The 17351-nt window shown below is 43.4% G+C and overlaps 1 protein-coding gene across 6 annotated transcripts in view; it reads right to left on the minus strand.

Moving 5' to 3' along the window:
• Window positions 1-17351, minus strand: part of ERBB4 (erb-b2 receptor tyrosine kinase 4) — a 500652-nt gene that overhangs the window by 25719 nt on the left and 457582 nt on the right. For all 6 annotated transcript variants that reach the window (XM_052675099.1, XM_052675094.1, XM_052675096.1 and 3 more), the window contains 3 exons: window positions 7069-7224; window positions 4451-4526; window positions 2371-2517 (listed from right to left, as the gene is read on the minus strand). In XM_052675099.1, the coding sequence (XP_052531059.1) occupies window positions 2371-2517; window positions 4451-4526; window positions 7069-7224 (379 nt within the window). The remainder of the gene's footprint in view (window positions 1-2370; window positions 2518-4450; window positions 4527-7068; window positions 7225-17351) is intronic.

Genomic DNA, 17351 nt, shown 5'->3' on the forward strand with positions numbered 1-17351 from the left:
ATCTGTCCAACTTCTAACTTAATTAATCTCTGATCTCACCTCAGCCTAGTGGGTTTATTACGAAGTTATTGCTAAGCACATTTTTTTTCTCAAACCGAACTACTGTTCCACAGTAGCTTACATTACAAAGAGCTGCCCAAGACTTGAACACGATGACTGACCTCCCATCCCACCTTTCAGGTGTTTTTTGCATTCATGTATCTGCATCATTAACACAGACCTCACAAGGTATTAGATGCAATTTTAATTGTCCAAGGGCAATTCTTTGGTCTTTCATTCTCCCAGGAACATTCATTAGGAACAATTCTCAATCCTTTCTAGTGCTTTCTGTACAAGCAAGTGGCACAGGCAGTCACCACTGGCAACTAGTTTATCTCAGTGTCAGCTTTTTCTAATGGAAGATTCTATCAGCAGCTTCCCAAGAGCATGTTCTCATTTGCCAGGGAGGCAGAACGAAGTGGGCCTTATCTCCTTCATAGCCTTTAATGGAAGAAGTGACCAAAGCAAAAAAAAAAAATCCAACAAAGCTAATACAACTCACAAAGAACTCCACTCAAGCATTACAGGACTAAATCCATACATCTAGCTGTGACTTTCCAGAACAGTCATTTCTTCTGTTTCTGTTCTGTTTCTTCTTCATCTGTTTCTTCTGTTTGCTGAGAAATGCCTTGTACTCATTAGAAATGCTATCAACTTGAGTATTTTTGCAAGTTGCAACATAAACACCTTGTACCATTCACGTGATACTCCTACCTGCGTGCATTTATGTTAAAAGGTCTGTGATAGTTCCAGCAGCTTTCACCTCTATTTCCTAGATCTGCCTGAGCATACGAGGACTCCTAATGGTTCTACATGTGCTTCTGCAACATTTATTCATAAATAATAGAAAACTACTAGCGCGTTAGGCTCCTCCCTGAAGTCACCAAGCTTGGTTTAAATATCTGGCTTCTTTATTGAGACTCACAGAATTGTCTTCAGTGTAGGAATGGAGTACGAAGGGAACTGCTCTACTGACTCTTTTCTAGGTAGCGCACGAGACAATCAAATGTCAGCTGCTCTCATATCAACATGTAGGAGTAACGGAAAGCTGATGTTAAAAAGCAAATCCTTCTCTATATCCCTATCACAGCTACCTGGCTGTAGTTCTCAAGGGGGTTGGCAGGCTCCAAGCAGAGCTGGAGGTTCACATCTTGCCTGTTTTTGGTACGAAGAGGCTGAGTTACATTAAGCCACGCTGTGTCCTGCTAAATTGCCTTATGGAGTCATATTATTCCCCAGTCATCGAACCACCCTGAAAACAGTCCTTTTTAAGATAGCGGTAGATATTTATTGTCTTAAATGTCAACACGCATCAAAAACCAAACCAACCTGTACTCTAGATGTGGTCAAATTTTCCACCACAGCTGAGCAGTGCAGAGCTCAATACTTGAACAAATGGTTGGGGAAAGAAAAGATGGAATTCTGTACGTTCCAAATGCAACCCCCTGGATTACACAGGATGTTCACAATATGAGCTTCATGAACTGCTGGCAGCTGTTGGGTCTAACTGTATTCAGAAGAGGCTTATTTACCTCTGCTGGTTTTATTTTCTTTCTTTCAGTGTTTTTGTGTACAAGGCTAAAGGGAAAGGTCCATAGAAGACAGATGAGATAGCTGTATGTTAATCTCACTTAAATTAAGTCAGAAACACCAGAGAGATGTCCTTAATTCTTTTTAAATTGGAAGCGTAGCCTTGGAGAATACAGTCACTAGTGTTGGTATCTTGGAGATAAAAAGGGTAGGAAGAAACCCAGTGCAAGCTTTTTTCCTTTTCTGCTCAAGTACAGATATCCATAAATTATTATACTGGACTAAGAATGATAAACCTCCCTTCTGCATCATTTCTTATATTAATTTTACTTTTTTTTATTAATATTGCAATAATCAATCCTTTTACTGACAATAAAACATCCTTGCATTCTTTCCTCAGTATCTGGAACCAGCATTTTTCCTTGCAAACTTCACTGGCTGAGTATCCGTGTACGGTAATTATGTTTAATACTATCTTTTCTAACATCAGAATCAATTGTCATGGAAATGACAAGGGTTTACAATAACAATGATACAATTTTGACTTCACAGAAAGAATATGAGATACCATCTGACAGTAATAAGAAGCTAACTCAGCCCTTCAGGGCTAAATCTGTATCTTGCAATTGCAAAAAAATGTGCATACAGTATTTAAATGGAATTTACAGTATCTTGGGAAGCCTTTGTTTTGAAACTGCCTGCACTATTACCAGGCATTGTCAGAGACTATGCATGCAAATGCTCTAAAATAGTATTCCTCTCACACTGAACACAGGGATACGAAAAGCTCCAATTACTTACATTTCACCATCACCATATAAACATCAATAGTGCAGATTGGAGGCTGGGGCAACCGCTCTCCCTTCTCCAGGAGGTCTGGGATCTCTCGAGTTGGGATCCCATCGTATGGCTTTCCACCAAAGGTCATAAGCTCCCAGATAGTGACTCCTAGACAGAGAAAAATGGACTTAGTATTTGAGGTTGTGCTACTCAGATTCCTTCCCAGTTTCTAACAGCTCAGTACTGCGGTCCAGTTCTAGACTGGAATGTCTTCGTTACCAGGGCTTGTAAAAATGTTTGTGCCTGGTCTGCCATTTAACAAACTCCAGCAAACAGAGAAACAGCACTTAGTGTTAATCCACAGGAGTGCCTTCCCTCATTTTTATTGGCATAAGAAGCAGCGTGATAGATTTGAGGCACAAGACAAAGGTCTAAGACTGACAGATAGTGGGAAAGCAAATGGATGCAATAATAAAAGAATGTATCTTGCTCTTTTATCATATCAAAAAAGAAAATGAATAAATGATGTAGTCTATTATTTCGGGGAAAAACGTAGATGTTCCCTAACTTAGAACATCAATTTCTCACAGAAGTACAGTACAGAATAGCACTGTGTCACTGCTTTTGCCTCCTAACTCATTCACAGCCACCCGCATTATTGTTTTTCCTTAAGTCACCTTAGGGATTTGAGTTATAATAGGGCTGTGCTTAAAAAAACCAAGATCCTCTTTTTGTATAGCCATAGGATTTGTTTTGGCATCGGAGCTGGAAATAAAGGTCGTATATCACAAGTAACAATTTGTCATCAAACCAAATCTTCAATATTGAAAACGCTGCTCCCACATCAGTTTCTTTTGTTGTTGTTGTTGTTGTTTTCCTAATTTTTACTACAAAGGCCATTTAAAACACGCCTCCAGATCAGTAACCATGTTTTGACAGCTGTCATACTAATCTGAGAAGAAACGGACAAAAATACCTTACCCATAAAGCCACGTATTCAGTTTACCCTCAGTCACCTCTTTGCTGATATTCAATACCTTTAACTTGCCACTTCTTTTTTGCTTTTGTTCTTTCTGATGATAGCTATCATGGGCTTCCTGCATTTAAAATGTATTTCCTAAATGGAGAAATGCTTTTTCCTAAGTGATACAGGTGTGCAGAATTTCTCGAGAAAGAGCAGCTTTCCATGATCAATTGAATTCTCATTTATTTTTCTTAGCTGAATAGAGGAGGGCAGATACCCAGACACTGCAAACAGTGTCTTTTGCTGCTACCCACAGGTAGAAGTGAGTAATGAATACAGTTGTACACCTTGTTATTTCAAAATGATATGGCAACAGAGAACGCAAACAGGAGTGCGTAGCCCCAGATACATTCCACTTACAAAGGTGCAGATGATTTTATTAGTAATTAGCTGCACAACGCTAACAGGCAGACAGCTCAGCACATGTGACATAGTGGCTCATCTTGGTAACAGCACTTATAACGTTCAGCAAATATCTCATTTCTCAAATGTGATGGCTTTAGTGTGAGCCTACATGATCTGACCTGTCTAACCAATTCCAGTTACCTGTGAAATTAAACCCACGCTTGTTTTACTTGGCTTGGAGAGACTGTCTCTTTCTCTTCTATCTCTGGCTGTATTTGCTCTGTATTATGACAAATTCCCTTTTATCAGGCTCTAGGTACAGAAATTCCCATAAGCCAAAAAATAGTTTTTGACATTCGTGGCTTTTACAGTTAAGATTTTCGAAGGACTGCTTGCTGGAAATGATGACCTGCAGCTGTGTTTTTATGAGTCTGTGGCTAAGCTGAGAGGAGCCTTCCTCTGTCATAAGAATCAGGCAAACTTCTACCAGATCAGACCTTACGGCAGTCATCCCAGCAGGGACATCATGATAAATGTATTTCAGTGAGCGGAGAAGCAAGGCAGGAGACAAGTCACAACTGCTGTTTAGAGTAACACATAAAAAAAAAATTAAGAGCAAAAGCCACCGGAATTAACCTCTCTAAGAGAAGAGGATATTGGTATCACAGTAACACAACTTGGTTTAATGCATTACAAGAGACACATTCTTAAACTAATCATGTGAAGGTTTACCGTAGCTCCAGACATCGCTCTGATGGGTAAATTTCCTGTAGTGTATACACTCCAGAGCCATCCACTTAATTGGCATCTAGGGAAAGACAAGAGAAATGTAACCTTAGAAATACAATATTAAAACAATAAGCTGGATCCTATACATAGACAGCAGTTTCCTCTCCATTTCCTTTTTCAACTGCAAGCTTGGAAAAAAAGCAGCAACATCAAACGCCAGAAGAAACAGTTGTTCCTGCCCTCTAAAATGGGACTTGGACTCGCTGAGAAACACAAATCAGTAGAACCAGCAGAACCTGTCACACCACCCAAATTTCACTGATTTAGGCAGAATGGAACAACTCACTTTTCATCCAGCCTGAGTGAAATTGGGACCACTGCAAAAATTCCATCTGATCCCCCTAAATCTGAAGTGCAGTAGAAAGCGGAAAGCAGAAGTCCCTGACTGCTCTCTAATGAGACTAGTTAATAATGCCATGTCCATAATACTTCATAGTCCATATAATAACAATAATCAGAGTAAACAGGCAACAGGGACGATTTACTGTGCTTAATTTCTAACTTGTGATATTCATTAAGAACTCAGCCCTCCCAATTGTCTGTATCATCACTGCAGTGAGAACAGTTGCTCCAGAAAGCAAGTCTAAAGTCTCAAGATAGCCCTGGGCTGTGAATCATCATTGAGGGGTGCTTCTCTCTTTCCTGATAGAAGAGAGTGTAAGCAAACACAAACCTCAGTTTGGAATTAGGGTTCTCTCTCTGGAGATGGCGTTACGATGAGAATTCCGGTGTTGTCTGTTCCTGAGGAGGGCTTTGGAGGCACAGCTTTGAAGTCCATTAATTTCTAATGGACAGACATTTCAGTGAATCTTACCTGGCAGGGACTTGTATGGGTCCCCTCTGATTTAGAACTATGGAAAATATAGTGGAATAAGCGGAGCAGAGATGTAGCTGCACACAAAATCTGAACAGATGGTGGGTGTAAGAGCAGAGGATGTGTCTTCGTTCAAACTCCTATGAAAATACCTTCCAGGAAGTTGACTAATGAACATAACCTATACAGTTATGGCAAAAATAGCACTCTGCTAATGGTGGCTTCATACTTGCAAAGGCAGTTCATCCTCCTCCTCCTCCTGCAGAAGTGTACTGCTTTCATTTCCATTAAACATGATAGCCTTGTTTCAACCTGGAACCACTTAGAGAGCAAAGTTACATAGTTAACTGGGGGATAACTCAGCCTGGAAGGGTCCTGAGATGGTCCCTAGCTCAACCTCAGGCTCTCAGCAGGGTCAGCTATGAGATCAGATCGATGGTTTTATCCCGTCTGGCCCTGAAAATCTCTAAGGATGGAAACTGAGCAGAATCTCTCTTAGCATGCTTAACAGCATAATGCTAAATGGCAAAACGTTTTCTACAATTAACAGGATGTTTCTGTGAAATTGGGAAGTGTCATGTGGTGTGTAAATATGGCTACTGAACTCCCAGCACAATACTGGCCTTGCAAATCCAAGACACAACCTCACAGCTGAAAGGAAACAGCTGGTTTGCAAGGGCCAGCTCCTCTTCTGTCATTCACTGACTGATGGAGGCAAGAGACGGGGTTACTGAAGAAGGGATGAGAGAACTGAACGCATCAGGGAAGGCTGCTAAAACTCCACCTTCCCTGCCAATAGGTCTCTTTACTGGGCAAAATGGGGAAGCACTGGTGACTCCTTTCAAACTCTTCACCTTATTGACCAAAACACTGATGTCATCCATGCAACAGTTACCAAAGGCAGCAGCCACACAAATAAGACAGCAGAGCATCCAGGAGAGAAACACATTGGCAACAGCTGTTTTTCACAGACAAGGGCATAAGCGAGCACACAAAAACACAGATAGCAAAGAGACAGAAAGCAAACTGAACGCTCAGGAAAAGGAATGACAGGAGAGGCAGAACCCCTTGGGATTTCATGACAGGTTGAAATGTGGAATTTCAAAATGTTGAGCGAGCAGCCGGCAGCAGTATGCACTTTCAGCCTTCTAAATTTTACAATGCATTAATCTGAAAGCATTAAAAATGGGGTGAGGAACCGTATGGAAGTTCTGCTGTGTGCTGAAAAGTAATAACGAGAAATGTCTGGCTTCAAGATTATCCTGAAGCAAGCTATTTAGTGGCCTGGTACTCAGCGTGGTACTGGGGACCTGGATGTGACAAACAGCATAGCCAGGCCCTTTTGTGGTCAAAGAAGGGGCGGCTCTCTGCTGAGCATATGTCAACTCTCATGTATACTACAAATAAAAGCATGGTCTATGCTCTTCCTGATTATTTTTTGGAAATTTTTTCTCATTGAACTGACTTCAGAATTCTTCAAGACATCACACAAAATGGAACTTATGAGCAAAAGCTCACCCTGAGTGTGGAAACCGCTCTGGCAGTTTTATTTCTGGATCTGGAGAAGCTCATTAAGGACAAATGAGCAGTTTTCACATGTGCAGCTCACTGCCAACAGGCGGGGCTTTGCTAAGGCACTGACAGAGTTCTTGCAAAGACACGGCCCCGTAAAGATACACTGTCGTGACAAATAACTTCAGGACATCCGTAGTGTGATGCACTTAGTTCCAGACATTTCAGTACTCACCTTCCCTCCATCAGCATTATACTCCTTCTCATCCCCCTCCAGAAGTCTGGCCAGGCCAAAGTCGGTGATCTTCACATGGTTTGGTGATTTCACCAGGACATTGCGGGCTGCCAAGTCCCGGTGCACAAGTCTTCTCTCTTCCAGGTACATCATTCCCTGAAGGATGAAGAATAGTGGAATAACCTTAATGAGTCTTACATGTTTGGTTTGGTTTTTAGAACCTGTAAGATCTGGTTCCCTTAATATTATTCACAGTAAGAAAAAAGGTCTCAAGGGCACAAGTTGAGCGTCGCCCTTGCTGTGAGCAGGAGGTGGGAACCCTGAGGTTCTTTCCAATTTGAACCATTTAATGGTACTTGCCAAAGGAAAAAATAATAAGAAGAAAACTCCCAAACCCAACCATCAATACCTTGTTCCAGCAAGTTTAAAATCTGGAAAGGTGAGACAAAGAAAATAAGTATTACAGCCCCTGTTTTTCAGACAGGAAATCTAAAGACCAGAAGGATTAAGCAACTTAGTCAAAGCCTGAGAGAAATCTGGCCAGATGGGAAAACAATCCCAAATCTCCTAAATTCTGGACAACTATCCTCAGTTCGAGACAAGGAATCCATCTCCAAGTACCTGAAGCTGGACACAAGTTCTCAGTATCCTCAGTGGATTAGAAGAGAAACAATTCCTTATTCCACGGGCTGCAATCCACTTGTCTTTTCACTCTCATTTTGCATGTGTAGTTACAGGAAGTCACCAGGTCAATAGCTGTATTTTTTTTTTTTTATTTTTTTTTTTTTAAACATGTATGTTCTGCTACAAGTACTTTTGTTAACAAGCCCATCCAACTGCCTTTAAAAACAGGTAATATATGATCAGAGTACCTAACCCTAACCTTTTTCTTCTTAACTGTGATAAGAGACCAACCATTTACCATCAGTATGGAAGTTCACATGATGTTTTCTGACACTGAGATGAACACCACAGCTTGGTTTTACTAATTATATGACATGTAAAGGATAGTCAAGCAGGGTTACAAGCCTGTAATTTTATTAAAAGCCATTTATGACATTAACCATCATTATAAGAACCTAGAGATGAAATTATACACTTGATAATTACCCTTGCAGGATCTTTTAATATATTAGCTCTCGATAATATATATGGCAATTTAAAAAAAGTCATCGTTAAATACCAAAGAGATCATATTAGCCCATAATACAGAGGATAATTCAGTGAGCCACAGGCAGTCATTAAAACCACCATATTACTCAGCCTTACGGGCTAGATTTTATGCTCTAACAGAATAAGAAGCCTGCAAGTGCCTACCCTACAGATATCAGGAGGACGTTGCATACGAGTGAGCCACTGCTTGTGGTGACTGGGCCAGAATGCAGTGCTTTCTTGATGTCTTGACAAAAAGCATCAAGTGGAGCTCTGAACTGCTCTGTCATTTAGGCAAAAGATTTCAGAGCCAACGCTACTAAAAGATTTGAAAATGTGTGGGAGAGCATTTGGCATAAGGTAACGCGGTGGGCTTTGCTGCAGCCAACGTGAAGGTGGCTTTATAGGGGACACAGGGACTCTTTGGCACAGAGCAAATTGAATGATTTTTAAAAGCACTGCTAGCTGCAGCAAGCACAACCTCCTGCCAATCGCAAGCCAATGATTTTGGCCAGTGAACATTGGAAATCTGGGTCTTTGAAAGGGTAACAATTTTTGACATCAAATTAAAACCTGTCAGAAAAGGACAAATAAATCTCAGAGGTCAACCAACTGTGTGTGTCACACATCAACAAACACAGGAAGCAGAGGCACCGTGCTTAGCAAAATGATTTCCAACTGGAGACGCCCAACCAGAAGGAGGTGGCACAGTCCAAAAGCCATGGCAGCGGAACAGAGGAACCACGGCCACAAAAGCAGCTCTGTAGAATCACATCTGCGACAGCAGTTATCAGAAGGAGCTTCCAAGGCACTCCAGCCCTTCACCATGCCTTCTGAGTCTGACTTTACCTCCCTTACATACTTAATTTCCAAACATGGAGAATAACACTTAAGGACATTTCACTGTTTATTCTGCTCGTTCATCTCATTCTTACACCATCATTCAATATTTTCTTCAAAAAATCACATTTTTATATTCAGCTTAATCTCAAGCTGTGTTATCAAGTTGAAAGATTTCTCACTGGCAACCTAAATTATATTCCTACCCAACACCACACCTGGTTTTCTTTTTTCTATTCAGAATAGAATCTCTCTCTGTATCATTATCCTTTCAGTTTACCTCACCTCTGTCAAACAAGCTTCTCAGGGCTTTTTCCCACCTGTATTATCTGCAAAGCTAAAAACAAGCTGTGTAGGGTTGACAGCTACAAAATCCTATGCAGGGCCGTGACCCGCAGAAATGTAAATGCTCTTAGGAATACTCTGTGTGAGCATGTTTGATTTTCCTGATATCCTATCAACAAGTTCTGAAGGTGGATGGTGCAAGAATGAGAGAAAAGGTATATCTATATTTGTTTTCAGTAAGCGAGATTATACAAGCAGAATGGAAACAATCTAAAAACAGGAAGCCTACACTATTCACTGCAGCGAGTGTCAAAACACACACTATGCCAAGAAGCATCATTTGAAGGCATTTTCAAAGCTGGCAGGAAAAGTGTTCCCTATAAATCTAATCCTTCTACATGACGCAGAGACGCATTAATGAAAAAATACCCTCAGCATTACACAGCTGGTATCTTCACCAACCAACAAGCCCCTGTTCAAATGCCAAGAAGGCATTTTAGGAGAGTTACGAGTAACCTTAGACCCTGACCAATGGAAAGGGATCGGCTTGTACTGATGACACTTCACAGCCTGATCCAAAAGAGCCTGATGGTGTGCCATTTGCAGAGTGATCTGCGAGGCTAGAGAGACAGAGCTCTACTCAGGACTTCATACATCCAAGTTAAAGCTATGCGGATCTCATGTAAACCTTAACGTATCAAATGTCCAGACAGCAATAAATGTCACCCCTCCATATACCTAATGGAATATCACAGTAGAGTGGGACTTGATGCTCAAGTCACCAAGAGGAGGAGATTCAGCAGTAAGTCATTAAGGATCATTCATCCCATCACCTCTGAGCCCTGATTCACCTCACACTACTGCAAGGATCAGCCACAAGCCACCCAGCACTGACACTTCCTCATCACGGTAAGGAAGAGGTTTCTTGGCACAGAATGTCATTAGAAATGCAATTACCTCTAGGATCCCTTAACATACAGTCACCCTCAGAATCAGTGCTTAATGCTATTAAGAAATCAGACAGCCACTGCAAACAGCTGTAATGCTGGTAAGTTGAGAAAGTCCGTTTGGAATTGCAGTCTGAGCAAGGAACAGCCTTTTATCTTCTTCAGCTGCGTCCTTTATCCTCAGCCAGAGTCACGCACAATGACAAACTGGTGCTATACAAATCCTCACCTAGAAATACGTGGCATCACAACCGCCTGCAGCCCAGACACCTCTTCACCTAACCATCCAGCTGAGAGAATGTAAATTCACTTTGCACAAACAAACACAAACACCCTCACCAAGCCTTCAATTTGTGTTACAGAATCACAGAATGGTTGGAAGGGACTTCAAGGATCATGAATCTCCAACCCCTCTGCCACATGCAGGGCCACCAACCCCCACATTTAATACTGGACCAGGCTGCCCAGGGCCCCATCCAACCTGGCCTTGAACACCTCTAGGGATGGGGCATCCACAACCTCTTTGGGCAGCCTCATAAATAAATGGCTCAATTTGTGTTAAAGGTCTTTTGTCTTTTCCCATACTGTTACTGACCTGCTCTGGCCTGCCCATGTGCTCCACGCAGCACCAGGATGACTAAGAACAGTGCTGAGAGTTAAAAAATCAGATGTTAAGCAAAGGCAGCTTTGTTCAGTGATGGGAGGTGGACACGAAATGTCTAAATGCCCAGTAGGAAATCAACTCCAGCAAGAATTTCCTTTCTGACATTCTGCAGCCACCATAGTTTTTTAATGTAATAACTGGTGGAAATAAACATTTGGTAAAAACTAGCTGAAGCTAGTATTCACTGCTCTCTGCCCAGTGAATTACTCTCCAACTTGGCTAAGGATAACATAGAACAGAAACAACCATGTTGAACGGACAATGAGTTAGTAACAGATGTAGAAGAATATAGACTGCTATTACGGATTGTTTGCGAAGCCTCTGGGAGTTTGGACACACAGACTTGGTATGGTCCTGCTCTTCTTCTGTTGCCCAAGGAGGCTGTGAATGCCCCATCCCTGGAGGCACTCAAGGCCAGGCTGGATGTGGCTCTGGGCAGCCTGGTCTGCTGGTTGGCGATCCTGCACACAGCAGGGGGCTGGAACTGCATGAGCGCTGTGGTCCTTTTCAACCCAGGCCATTCTAGGATTCTCACCAGAAAAATGACAGACCAGAAAATGAGGTACTGCATGATGGCAACCAACGGAGGTGGAACACTGAAAAACAGACTGTGTATCAAAAAAGCCAAGGGAAGCCAGAAGAAAATAAGAGGGGACAGCTTTCTCCCCCACCCAAATGCTGCACTGCAGCAGGAAGTATCACACTGTTTCATAAAGTAGGAGCACTTCCGGGCTGCAGGCATCAGCACAAGATGATCACCACAGCAGCACTGGAAAGAAAAGAAGTTTTTGTTGTTTTTTTTTTTTAAAAGGCAAACTGAAGCTTTTCTGGGAAGTTATGGCTTTGTTCTCTGGGATGTCTTGCCTTTAAGATGCGGTCACAATTTGCTGTTTTCTTACTTTATCGCTAGCATTACTTTCTGCAGCTGCCATTTGTCTCCCAGTTCCTGAGGCAGTTTTTGAGCACACTGTCCATTTGTACAGCTCACAGGGCTGAGCACTGCAAGCACAGACTGCTTCAGCTGCTATTTTTTTTTTGCTTTCTTGCACTTTTCAGGTCTTTCCTTAGTCCCACGCCCCAGCTGAGAATGCTTCTGGATTCCTTTCAAAGGTTGCGATTGCTGCTCAGGGAACGTCCAGTTCTCCAAATCAACTAAGCCTTGTCTGAGAGCTCTTTCCATTAGGCTCCTGTACCTCATTTCAGGAAAAAGGTTATTCATTACTCAGGACAGAATTTAAGCAGGTACATATTTTCACTGAATGCAAAATCCCTTTGGGATAATTACCAGAAATGAACTGAAGTGTGTTGAATAACTAACTAAAATATATGCATACTTCTTTGCAAGATGCAAGACTTAATTCTGCAAGACAATTCAAATTAAAAGCAATAAGTATAATGAGCTTGACCTGCCCCAAGAACTGTAGCAATACTAGTGGCCGGGTGTGCTGTAAATACTTTTGCAGTGGGACTTTTTTGCTATTTCTACAGCGAATGTTATTTTCTCTCTAAATAGAGGGAATGTTGATCTTAAACCATCTTCAGCAGCATAAAGAAATTAAGAACAAACTACCTTTTTTTGGTAATGACTTCCGCCCACCAAAGCCAGCACACACGGCAGGTTCATTAAACAGGCATGTGAACAAGAACATTTCAAGCCCAGCTCAAATCTCACGGACGTTACCAACCATGGAGACTGCCCTCTTTTCATCCTAGTAACTTGAGGCTAGCTTAATATCAGGAGTACTACAGAAAGCTTGAAACGATCATCTTTCCCCTGCTTGCTCCATGAAAAAAGTATAATTTTACCCAGGGCTAAATACGCTTTCAAGGAAAACGCAGTGCCCTTTGTTGTCATGAGCAACCAGAATCATCTAAGTAGCTGTTACTCCAGAGATAGCTGTGGGAGGGAAAAACTGACAACTGACACCGCTCTGAAACACACTGACTCAGCTGCAGAGGTGTGATTCGTTCCGTACGCATGGTTGCAAAGCTGGGGCGGAAGGCCATCCTCACAGTGCACAGAAAGTGAGGGATGCTAACAACTTCAGTCGAAAGCTGATAGACTGGGCAGGGGACTGGCACCTCGTGCTATGTGCTCCTCCACCCCATTAGCTGTAGTGAAAACCTCTGAGTTCAGCCAACTCACATAAAGCTGGCAAGGGAGGTTCATCTCTGCACACCAGGCTGTGCTGTATAACACCAAGTACTCGGGAGTTCAGTTGTTTTGAATTTACACGGGGCAGATAAAGGAAGCTTGTGTGATCTAAGATACTTCTTCCTCTCTCCTGATCCCTTGATCCCTCTCTCTCCCAACGCTGTTTTCTCGGTAATTTACTATAGTTTGAAGAAATGCATTATTTGTGTGTAACAGGCCATATGTTGGGCTCATGGTGCTTTTACCTCAAGTCTTTAGATGCATCCTTAGGACACAGAGCTAACATAACCAGTTGCATTTTCATCCAGTCGCTTTGGACATGTCCACATGGCCAGCTCTCCTTTTCTCAGTCCTGGAGCAGCTTTGCTAAATGGGCTGTGGACTACAGAGTTCACACCACAGAAAAACAATCAGAAACTCTATGTACTTGACTTAGGAAAGAAGACACCAGTGCAGCTGGATTATTACCCCTATGGAAAAGCAGCCAGGGTAAATACACCTGGGCACCTAACTCAAACTAGTTCTGTCACGAAAAGAGCTCGCAGTGACATTCTGCACACAGGTTAGTCCTACCTCTCTATTCTTTCTACTCACCAGTGCAATCACACCTTGGCTGACCCAGCAGAAGCACAAGGTTGAAATGACCTGGCTTCATTACAATCACAGGAGAACACGTGATACTTGTGACAACATAAACAAGTTCATTATCCATCAAAAGAACAAACTTTCTTTGAGAAAAAAAGGTTTACCAGACCTCTGCTCTGCATCATGCACCTGCTGCATCATACCTAATCCAGAATTAGGAGTCCTAGAGCCGCATTTACTGCGCTGCTGAGCTATGGCCCAAGACGCAAACCAAAAGAGATGCTACAGCATGACTAAGCCAAATAAAGTCAGGAAGCAAAAGGGATGTGAAAGAGGCCATGAGGCTAAATTTTAGGCAACTATAACAGGACAAATGCAGGCTGTTCCAAAGACAAAGAGAGAGTGAACACAAAGATGAGAATTAAGCTTACAAGCTTATGGCACTTGACTGTGACTGAGTGTGACAGTCACTGAAACGTGACTGAGGTGAGCAGCCATTGTGCTGGACTCAGACCCCCCTGCAATGCTAAATTCAAATCTCTGGAGTGTATTCTCACTTCTTCAAACCACAAGATAAATGGGTTACCAATGAGCTGATGTTGTAGAGTCCTTAATCCTCAGCTGTCCTGGGTGGGTGTTGAGTTCCTACAGCATTACCACAAGAGAACATCGTTCTGCTGCTACCATCAAGCATCCCCCTTGTCTGACTTGCTGCAAGGATGAGGTACCCCTGGCTCCCCCAGATTACGCAGATATCTAGAAGAGCTGTGCTGAACAAAATGTCTGCAAAGCACTTCATGTTCCTGTGGTGAAGGATGTTATATAAGTACTAAGCAGCACAAATAATGAGAAGCAAAGCAGGCCTTTCAATACTGCCCATATTGTGTGCATCTCCAGGTTCTGCTCCCACCTACCAGCACATCTGTGTGCAGCTGCTACGTGGGCTTTTTAGTACAAGAGAAAACAGTTCACTCCTATGCTTGCAATTCCTGAGGAAGGGAGCTGTGGGGTTGCATCCAACCACTGCTTTACCACTAACTTGCTCTCACCACATGGCTTCCTTATGACAGCTGGACCCTAGGTGCTCTCTTAGGCCATCGTCAGTGCCTTCCCCCAGGAAAACTGCTTGTGTGACTGCTTCACTCAGATGAGATGTCCCAGCTTCTTAGGCTGCGTGGACACAGGTTACAGCAGTCTCCTGCAGTGCCTCCTTCTTATTCTCAAAGCAAGAGGACAGGAACGTTCTACAACCTTTGAAGAAAATCACCGTGGCTCACCTTACTGTACTGCAGCCCAAACAGGTGAGAAGAACTGCTTGTAGATATACGCTTATCATAAGTGCACCATCAAGAAGGACACAGTAACCCAGATACAGCTCTGCAGCTTCTCCACACCCTCAGGAGGCCAACGAAGATGAGATGCACAAATATACATTGCTTCCCGGACACACCGAGGGAGTTTCTAACCCTCCAATTACTGCCCAGAACCAGAAACTGTAATAAGAAAAACTTAATAAAGTCAGTAACTCACGAGTAAAGGGTCACCCCCAATGCTTTGATAAAGTACTTAGCATCTGATGCCTCTCTGCTAGCTCTGCATATCTGCTCCTCACAAGGGCTTATGAAGGAGACCACATGAACCAGTCAGGTGTTTTCAAGAGACTGTCCTTTGTGTGCACTGCCCATGCAAGAGCAGAAAAAAAAAGAAGACAAATGGACGCAGGTTTCCGTGCTACTGCAGGGACACCTTTCCCCAGCTGTACCATGGGGCTGGGGCTCAGCGAGCCACAATTTAATGCTAGCTCTGTCTGATAACACGAACATTACTCCCTTCGCCCTGTAAGTCAAGTAGTATCACAGAATGGTTGAGGTTGTAAGGGACTCGAAAGATTGTGTAGTTCCAGCCCCCCTGCCACAGGTAGGGTCACAAGCCACCAGACCAGGCTGCCACGGTCCCATCCAGCCTGGCCTTGAATGCCTCCAGAAATGGAGCACCTACAGTTCCTCTGGGAAACCTGTTCCAGAGCCTCACCACTCTCTAAGTAAAAAAATTCTTCCTAATACTTAAACTAAATCTCTCCTGTTTTAGTTCAAAGCCATTCACCCTTGTCCTGTCACTATCAGACAGTCTAAGCGGTCAGATCCCCCCCCACATGAAAGCTCCCTTCAAGTACTTGAAAGCCACTGCAAGTTCTCCCCACAGCCTTTTCTTCTCCAGGCTAATCAAGCCCTACTTCCTCAACCTTTCTTCACAGGAGAGGTGTTCCAGCCCCCTTATTGTCCTCATGGCCCTCGTCTGGACCTGCTGCAACTGCTCCACATCCCTCTTCAGCTGGGGGGCCCTAGGTTTAGACACACTACACTGGATGGGGCTCCCAAGGGCAGAGCGGGGGGGAACACTCGCCTCCTTTGCCTGCTGCCACCCCTCTGTCGACGCAGCCCAGAATACTGGCCTTCCAGGCTGCAAATGCACACTGCTGGCTCACGTCCAGCTTTCTGTCCGTCAGGACCCCCAAGCCCTTATCTACAGGGCTGATCTCACTGTGTTCTTCTCCCAGTCCCTGCTCATAGCTGGCATCTCCTCAACTCAAGTGCGACACCATGCTCTTGGTCTCGTTACACCTCACCAGATTTTTGCACACCCACTTTTCAAGCACGCCCAGGTCCCTCCAGGTCTCCTCCAACCTAAGCCATGCTATCATTCTGAGTGTGTCCCATTTAGGAGCTCGCCATGCACTTCAACCAGCACAGCTGCGGTAAGTGGTTCCGTAACACCGGGTACTTTTGTGTGAGCCTGAAGGGACGCTCCTTGGAACTCCAAGTCTGCAGAGCAGCCTGAGTTTGGAGGGCTGGCAGCATACTAAACAACACGCTGCCTTTTCCCCACCCAACCACTGACCTCTTGCCAACACAATTACCAGCAGGAGAGTATATTGTGTAGTGCATTCACTCTCTCCAAGAAAGTGTATTTAAAATGGATTACTTCTGCTCCTTAGGCAGGCAATCAATAGAGATGTGGACTGCAATAAGTACAGGGATGTCTGTGGGCTGCAGCACTTATCCTTTGTGTCTCTTCAGAAATTAATTAAAAATCAATGAAGTGTGCAGACTATTAATAAGGAGCCTCCCGATTAACCAATACGAGGGCAGCTTTCCCTCAGTTTCAGAACGAACACAGCTACAGCACAAACACATCAGAAACTTGCCAGCAGTTCCAGCAGCACAGTAGGGACTGGGACACCTCACAGCTGTGCCCTCCATCTCCCTGCACTGCGACATTCTCAGCTTTCTACATACCTAGTAAGCACCCTCGTTTGTCTCCAATTGGTTAAACAGACTGCTCCTGCAAGATGCTCTGTGAATAATTAAGAAACACCCATTCACATTAATTAACACTATCATATAGTAAATTAACCAAACATTCAATAAGCAAAGCTGTATTCAGGAACGTGGAAGATGGAAAAACTTAATGGGGCAGAGCCTAGGACTGTGTCTAAGTCTTGGGAATCCTGCTTTGGCAGGGGGGTTGGACTTGATGATCTCTGGAGGTCCCTTCCAACCCCTACAATTCTGTGATTCTGTGAATCCCCAGTCCTACCATCCCTTAGCTACAAGGCCACTTTTTTTTCCGGACAGTTTTCCAATGGAAGCGCACT

This window comes from Tympanuchus pallidicinctus, unplaced genomic scaffold (genome assembly GCF_026119805.1).
Source record: "Tympanuchus pallidicinctus isolate F22 unplaced genomic scaffold, pur_lepc_1.0 scaffold15, whole genome shotgun sequence".
Classification (NCBI taxonomy): Eukaryota; Metazoa; Chordata; class Aves; order Galliformes; family Phasianidae; genus Tympanuchus; species Tympanuchus pallidicinctus.